General features: G+C 50.3%; 1 protein-coding gene across 1 annotated transcript in view; it reads right to left on the bottom strand.

The window, feature by feature from the left end:
• Positions 1-403: 403 nt before the first annotated feature.
• Positions 404-7,520, bottom strand: part of DPCD (deleted in primary ciliary dyskinesia homolog (mouse)) — a 7,304-nt gene continuing 187 nt past the window's right edge. Inside the window, exons 2-6 of the mRNA XM_010193060.1 lie at positions 7,171-7,291; positions 6,397-6,521; positions 5,473-5,606; positions 1,709-1,811; positions 404-605 (exon numbers count right to left, since the gene is read on the bottom strand). Of these exons, the coding sequence (XP_010191362.1) occupies positions 501-605; positions 1,709-1,811; positions 5,473-5,606; positions 6,397-6,521; positions 7,171-7,291 (588 nt within the window). The 3' untranslated portion in view covers positions 404-500. The remainder of the gene's footprint in view (positions 606-1,708; positions 1,812-5,472; positions 5,607-6,396; positions 6,522-7,170; positions 7,292-7,520) is intronic.

Genomic DNA, 7,520 nt, shown 5'->3' with positions numbered 1-7,520 from the left:
CATTGGTGCTGTCTGTAGAGATACCAGGGTCACCAGAGCATCCTAACTGCACAGACGACCTTGCACAACAGCATAGGAGAGGAGTTGTTTCCAGGCACACCTTGGGCAGGTATGGGTGCGAGGAGGGTTTTCTTGTGTTCCAAATGTTACTGCCTTCAGGGTGGTAGCAGGCAGAGGGAATTCCCAAGGGGAACTACCCAACTTTCATGTCACTTCTGCGCATGGAGGATGGGGAGAGGGCTGCTGGCTCTGGCTGTGGTGTGCTTCCTTTGCACGCTGCAGCTTCCCACAACTCATAAATCATAAGGATCATAAATGTCAGAGTAAATTAGCAGGCCAGGCAGTAAAGAGACTGACTGCCCTGCCGTTTCCCTGGGCCTGCAAAGATTCCTCCAAGCATCTCTAATAACAGGACTAATTTTTATTGGAAAAGGCAAAATAAATACCGTGATCCTGTGCTGGAGGCCTACCCACCACTTCAGCCTCTTAGCAGCCACTGCCTACTGGGTCTTACAGTCACCATCCCCACTGTTTGCTGCCTTTATCTTCTTGAGCTCCTTCTGCAGCTGCTCTTCTGCAGCCAGGATCTCCTTGGGTTTCTGGTACTGTAGAACAGAGAGAAAGGCCCTTAGCACTCCTGTTTGGCGTCTGCTCCAAGCAGGCCAACTGGGGCCAGCATAGCTGAGACCCTCCTGCCCAGGGAGGCCTTTCTGTTTTCAGCTGCCTCTGAAGCCTGTTTGGAGAGATGGTGCCATCACACTAGGGACATTTGCCAAGATCTGGAGTGTCTTTTACAGTACAAGTAAAACTTTCCAGTTGGATGTGGAGCCCTGGCCCCTACTGACCCCTCTAGAATACTCTTAGCAAGCTGTCATGCAGATCACTGCCTGTATGCTCACACATGTTGTACATAATATGTAATTTTTTAAAGGCAGACAGATGAGTTGCAGTTCCTCTGTCCTCCCCTCAGAGCCCCCTTGCCCAGCTGCAGCTTAGTGGTGGATGCAGGCGCTTTTTGGCAAGAGTTTGACCTGTAGCAAACAGAAGCTCAGAAGGACTCAAGGTGCTCCTCTTGGCATATTTCCTTGGCATGTGCACGCCCAGCTCTGCTGTGAGGTTTCCCTGAGGGGATGCTCCCTGGGTACCTGAATTCTACATTTAAGATGAGCACCTGCTGCTCAAAAGCATCTGTCTGCCTCTGCCCCTTGCAAAGACAAGCGCATATCCATTTTGCTAGTCTCTCACTTCCACTGTGTGTGCAGAAGTGTCTCCTCTCTGTGTGACCTCTCTGACACAAAGTAGCAGGTGATTTTTATTTTATTTTGAGACTGCAAAACACCTCTAAGCGCAGCAGGTTCTTGGACTCTTTAACACGCTTTGAGGCAAGAGAAACGCGCTGTCACTGACAGTGGAGGCTTGCTCAGGCCTGAGGGAGGGGGTACGTGGAAAACAGGGCGTGATGGGGACACTTCCACCTGCAAGTCACCTTGAGGAGCAAGCAGGGCCCCTCCTGTGGCCAGGGCTGTCCTGGCTGTTGTCAGCATGCCCAGTGTAATCTGAAACTCTGACTGTGACAGAGAAGGGGGTTCATCAGTGACCCTCAGCACATCTCCCTGCTCTGTCACATTTCCCCATGTGTAAGAATTTTAACTTCTTTGTAGACATAAAGAGAAGGGCAAAGTGCTGTTCTGTGTGGCTAAAACCTCACCGTGATGATCAGGGTGTTGTTGGCATGGGTGAAGCTCAGGGCTGCTGCATCCAAGGGGAGATGGTATCGGTCCAGGTCAGGAATAGAGAACTTTTTGTAGTACCTGCAGATGAGAGAGGAGACAGAAATGTATAAGATGGGGGTTCTATTCCCCTGCTAGCAGTGCTGAGCTACACAATGCTGTTCTACAGGGTGTATGTGAGGACAACAGACCTCTCAGCATTGGCAGGAGAACCCCATGCCATGTTGTTTGCCTTCTGGTGCCCCCAGGCTGGCAGGAGCACTGGAAACAAACCTCCAAACTGGAAATCAGAGCTGGCAAAGTCCTTGAAGGGCTTTGGTGTGTGAAGGCAGCCTTGGTCCCTCCAGCATGCCCTTGAGTAGTGCCAGACATGGTCAGACACACACTGCGCCCTATCAAAAGGTGTCCAGTGTCTTTGTCCCTGCTCATGGCCTTTCATTCCCTCAAAGTACCAACTCCCTTTACTTCTTGTCAAAACAGCTATCAAAGCCTTTGTGCCCTGTGGCTTACTTTCCTGAGTGATGCACCATTTTGTGTTGTGATCCATCCACCTAAACCCATCTTTTTGGCCTCTTGCTGTGCTTCTTAGATCACTTCCTGCTTTAGTGACATGGTAGTGCTCAGGCATACCCCTGGTCACAGAGCTCCAGGTTTAGTTACCCACAATCCCCATAGTGGCATGGTGGTGCTCCTCTGCACTCTCAGCTCCCCTTTGCCTGGTCTCTATCCCAGTTTCCCCAATCACCTCTCACATCTAAGCAGAGGACAGAGAGGTTTTTGCCAGCTCCTTATCCAGCATGTGTCCCTCTCTGACCATGGGAGACTCGCGTCCTCATGAGCTTTGCTCAATATGAAGGGGACATGTCTCAGAATTGAAGTGTTTATAAGTTGTCTAGGTAGCTAAGAGATTTCCTATGACTTTGGGACCAGAACCTTGCAGAACTGTGACTGTGTTTGCCTGAGACTTTTCTTGTTTGCCATGGCTTGTCCTGCATCTCATGCTTCTTTCTGGAGCTGCACCAAATACACTAGTGGATGGTCCTGTGCCCATGTAGAGGCATGGTTGGGTTCTTAGTCTCTTCCAGCACTCTCATGGGCAATCCTCTCCAGGGAATTGGCCTGTAGCTGGTGCTGAGGTGCCCAGAGCAGGAACAGGCAGCAGCTGCTCTCATGCCATGAGGGGTTCTCCTCTGTTCAGCTGTGTGTGAGGCTTGGCCTCTCTAGCTACCTCTGCCCAAATTGCAGTTTATTTTCCAAGTCACGGTGAAAACAGCTACAAAGGGCAAATGGCTCTCCTGGTGCAGCAGGAGGAATGTACGCAGCTTGTTACCGCAGGGCTCAAACCATTCTGTGTTGTCACTGCTGTCGGTATTTGGAAAAGGTGGCAGACATGGATAATAAGGGAGATGTCAAAGGTTAAACAGCAGAGATTAGATGAACACAAAGACATGTTAAGGAAGTGTTAACTTCTTACCGATTAGACAAAAAAAAAAGCAGTACACAGAAAAAAACACTGTTTCAAAAGGCCTTGGGAATCATCAATGAAACAGCAGCATTCTGCTGCCCCAGGACTAAGGAGAAGGGGAGAAGAATGGCTTTGGCTGGCCTCAAACTAAAAATCTGTGACAAGATCAAAGGAAACCAGATCTGCCTGGCCACCCCCTCCTCCTCCTAACATTACCACTGCCTCTCGCACAATAATTGAATCAGGTTTGGTGGTTGGGGGGGGTGACTTTCTGGGTTTGTTTTTAGAGTTTAGTTTAATGGATTTATTTTACAGCAAGAGGTTTTAAGCAAATCCCACTTGAGCAGCCCTTGCCGTGGCCAGAGGGAACAGGAACCACTGGTGGAAGTGAAGAGCTCCTGTTTGGGCTTGGGAGGTAGCTGATGAGCAGTTATCCCTGCTGAAGCAAGCAGATTCTCTGCCCTCGCCTCTCACCCCATGGCCAAGGATAGTATTACACTTTGAGTCTGGGTCCTGGCTTGAGATCCACAGTGCCTATGTGAAGTCACCTCTATTATTTTCCTACTGGAAACCCACTTTTTGTCTTTTTGCTACTGGTATGCTGAGAATTCAGTAGTGACTTGGCAACCCATCCCATTGCTTGTGCCTCTGGCTGGCGGTCAGCGCTGCTCTGTTGCTCAGAAGCAGTGTGGCTGACATCCAAGGGCTGGAGAGGCTCTCAGGCTTCCTTTCTCTCCTGTAGCGATGTGCACTCTCTCTCTGTGGACTCCAAGCCTTTGTTGCTATCTTGGAATTAGTTGCTGAGTGGTGCCTTGCCCCGGACAAGACCCAGGAGAAATGATATAAGATATCCTGGAGACTGCAATAAGTGTTCTGGTGCTGGAATCTGTCTCTGCTCCCTGCTCTCAGCAAAGTTGTTCTTGTCCCCAGTGAGGAGACTTTCAGCTTTAATTCAGAAAGTCCTTAACTTTCATATGCTGGTCAATAGCTGCTTTCAAGTCCTCCAGCTCTCTCTGACATTAGGTAGGTGCTCACTGTTTGTGCAGGGGGAACTCTACTGTTTTCCTGAGAGCAGTACAACAAAACCTGAAGTCTGGTAGGACATGGGTGAAGCCTCAGTGGTATGTTATAACCTTACAGCACCTAAGCAGGCAAAGAAGCTCCCACATACACACTATTGTTCGGACTGGGAGTAGGTAAGTCTGTCTGTCATTGTAGCTGTTAGATTTAGACTCACATACTCCCTTCCTCTCCCAGCTCCATGGCTGCACACATCCTGCTGACAAGAATCTCATTCATCTTTGCTACATAGGTCTCGTTACTAAATGGCCACTCTTCTGTGAATCTCTGTGTGCATTCAGGCCAGCATATTTTTGTATTAGAGCTACAATTGCTTGCTGCTTTCATGGTGCAGACTCCCCCTTCTTCCTGCCTAGCTGCCTCCTGCTTTTGAACGTCCAGGTGTGCTCATGTGCAGAGCTCAAACATCCCCTTGCCACGGCCTCTGGTGTGGTAAACCCTTGCCTGAAGACTTGCGGGTTCTGTGATCTGAAAGTTCGGCAGCCAAAGCAGAGGAGTTCTTTGCCAACAGCACCACCTACAGCCAGCTACAAAGAGTGGCTTAAAGAGGGGAGTGGGCACATTGGGAAACAGTGGGGTTGTTTTTACCAATGCATCTGATCCTTCTCTGCTCTGCAGCAATGCTGGGAAGGAAAGGCAAGCAGAGAGCAGCCTGCCCAGCTTTCCACACTGGTGTATTATCCCAATCTGCAAACAGCTTTCATTTACCTTCCAATATCCTCCCTTGTTCTCCTAATACTTGCTCCTTGCTATCTCTTCCCAACGCTACTGCTCATCCTGGCTTATCTCACTGAGGCTGTAAATGCTTTGGGGCACAGCGTGACTCTCATGCTATGAGAGATGCCATGTACTAACACAGTATAAGATGGTACTTAAAGTCTTTTCTTTCTTTTCTTCCCATCTCAAATTTCTCTTGGCAGAATATCGCGCTGCTTCCTTTCTAGAATCAGTCTGCTTTTTTGCTTGGCTACATCCAGATCATGTCATTGGCATCATGAGGGACTCTACCATAAATTTGTCTGAGGCAGTTGGGAGTGGAAACTGGACAGCAGGAGGGTGCAGGGTGTGACCCCTCAGCCTTTACAGGTTTGGGCTAGAATGCAAAAGAAGACAACCACCTGGTGCAATGACCAGCCTGCTCTCAGTGCCAGCCCACCCCGAGAGACTGGCAGCACCAGCAGTGCTGTCCTTACTGACTTCTTGTTGGTGGTCCGGACGACACAGCAGCGCTGCTCCTTCTCCACGGAGACACTGTAGACCTCCTTGGGGTAGGGCAGGTTACGGATCCGCCACTGGAAGCTGGTCAGGGTGTCCTTCCTCATGAAGACAGGCTACAGCAAACAAGTACCCTTAGCAAGGCCCCTCCAGCTGCCTCCTCTCCTCCCCATCCCCTTCTTCCTGTGCTACCTCAAAAGGCTCCACGTAGGACTAGCTTTTTCACACTGGAGCGTTAGGGAGTAACTGAAGAAACTGCCTGAGCATCACTTTCCTAGAGTTAACACTGCTCTGCCTTTACCAGAGCACTGCCTACCCTGCTTGTAGGAGGCTAAAAGCACTCACCAAGGGAGTCTTGCAGGACAGGGTTACAGGAAAACCGGGCCTCTTCCTCACAAGCAACTGAATACTGAGCTCTGCCTACCCTAGGGACCTGCTGGATTCAGTCCTGGCTCTGCCCCAGTTTGTTGTGTGGGGCTGTGCTTGTGTTTCAGGTCTGTAGAAAAGATGGTGAGAGACTAAAACCTCTGGCCTCTAAGCTAGAGGGACGTGAAGATGAAACAGGCCATGCTATGTTAAGGAGAGACCTGCTATGCACTGCCTGTGTCAGCCTTTCGTTGTCATTGCCTCTGCTTTCCATCCACTGACTTGTCCCAGCACTGCCCTTCGGTTCAGCCTACTTTTTCAGAAGCCAGAATATCGTTTGGCCAACACAGCAGTACAGTTTCTGAAATGGAACTACAAATCTCTTGAAGACCCCAAAAGAACCTAAGCTGTGCCTAGCAGAGTGCTAGACAGGTTAAGGCTGTCTCTTGGGGGTGCGAGTGATCTGTGGTCTACGACTACTGCTGTAAGCACAAGATTAGGTAGTTAGAGGTGCAGAGGTGCCTGCAGACCCTTACATACATTGGAGCTGCTTTCCTTTATGAGCTCTGACTCCAGTGGTCCCAGGAGTGGTGAGGTTGGCTCTCCCACTTCAACTTGCCACTTGCCAGAGCCCCCAAAGGTGTTCTTCTCTCGCCATTTTCTACCTGTGGAAGGAGAAGAAGGGTTTTCATTTTTCTGCTCTGTAAGAACTCCAGTCAAAGCTGCCCAGCACACAGAGATGATACGAAGGTACATATCTTAATTCCAGTCATTTCCACTTTGGTGTCAGTGGATCTGTTAGCTGGTCTACCCCTGAAGTCTGAAGTTCTGTATCAAGTCTCTTTTTTTGTTACTTAGTGGGATTGCAACAGGTGCCGTGCTACAGCTGATGTGGTTTTGGACAAGAGCCATAACCAACACCTTGCCTGTTTGCGGTTGCAGAAGCCACCAAAAAGCATACTTCACCTCAGCGTGTGCTACAGACTTGGTGCCTAGCTACACAAGACGGCAGTCCCACTTAGTCCATCCAAGTCTGTTGTTACAGATGAGCTATTTGGGAGAGATCTTGGACTAAAGCAAAGTCTGCTACACCACAGAAGTCAGAGCGCCCTGGGACCAAATGGAACTGTACTTATGTTCCCACAAAACTCAGCTACAGGGATGCTTATTTCCCAGAATATTTAGGGGCAATTTGTTCCTGACCAGGAGGTTCCTCTCAACACCCCAGTCCCGAGAGCACAGACCCACTGCCACATGCACCACAATTCTGCCCTGACCCACATCTGCTGGGGTCCAGTTGAGAGCACCACTTACTCACTAACTGACCGGTCTTCATATCATACTCTTCAGCCATCTCCTTCCCATCCTCAAACAGGTAGTGGATCTTCTGCTTCCCTAGAGGCAAGGCAGGTGGGGAGGGTAAATAGGAATACACCTATCCCCCAGTGTATAGCCCCGTCCCGCTGTCCGGGGCCTATCCCCTTGCCTGGGGCCCCGTCCTGCTGCCTGAGGCCGCGTCTCCGCGTTGATGGCCCAGTGCCTTTTGCTGGGGCCCTGTCCCGGGTGCAAGGCCGTCCCCGGGAGCGCTCCATCCCCCTCGCCCGCTCGCTGCAAGGTCACCCCAAAACACGTCGAGGGGAAGAAGGGGGCTATCCCGTCTCCCT

The sequence above is a fragment of the Mesitornis unicolor genome, unplaced genomic scaffold, assembly GCF_000695765.1.
Source record: "Mesitornis unicolor isolate BGI_N332 unplaced genomic scaffold, ASM69576v1 scaffold39459, whole genome shotgun sequence".
NCBI classification, from domain to species: Eukaryota; Metazoa; Chordata; class Aves; order Mesitornithiformes; family Mesitornithidae; genus Mesitornis; species Mesitornis unicolor.
The sequence above is the reverse complement of the archived record's forward strand: the minus strand, read 5'-3'. Positions and strand labels throughout refer to the sequence as shown.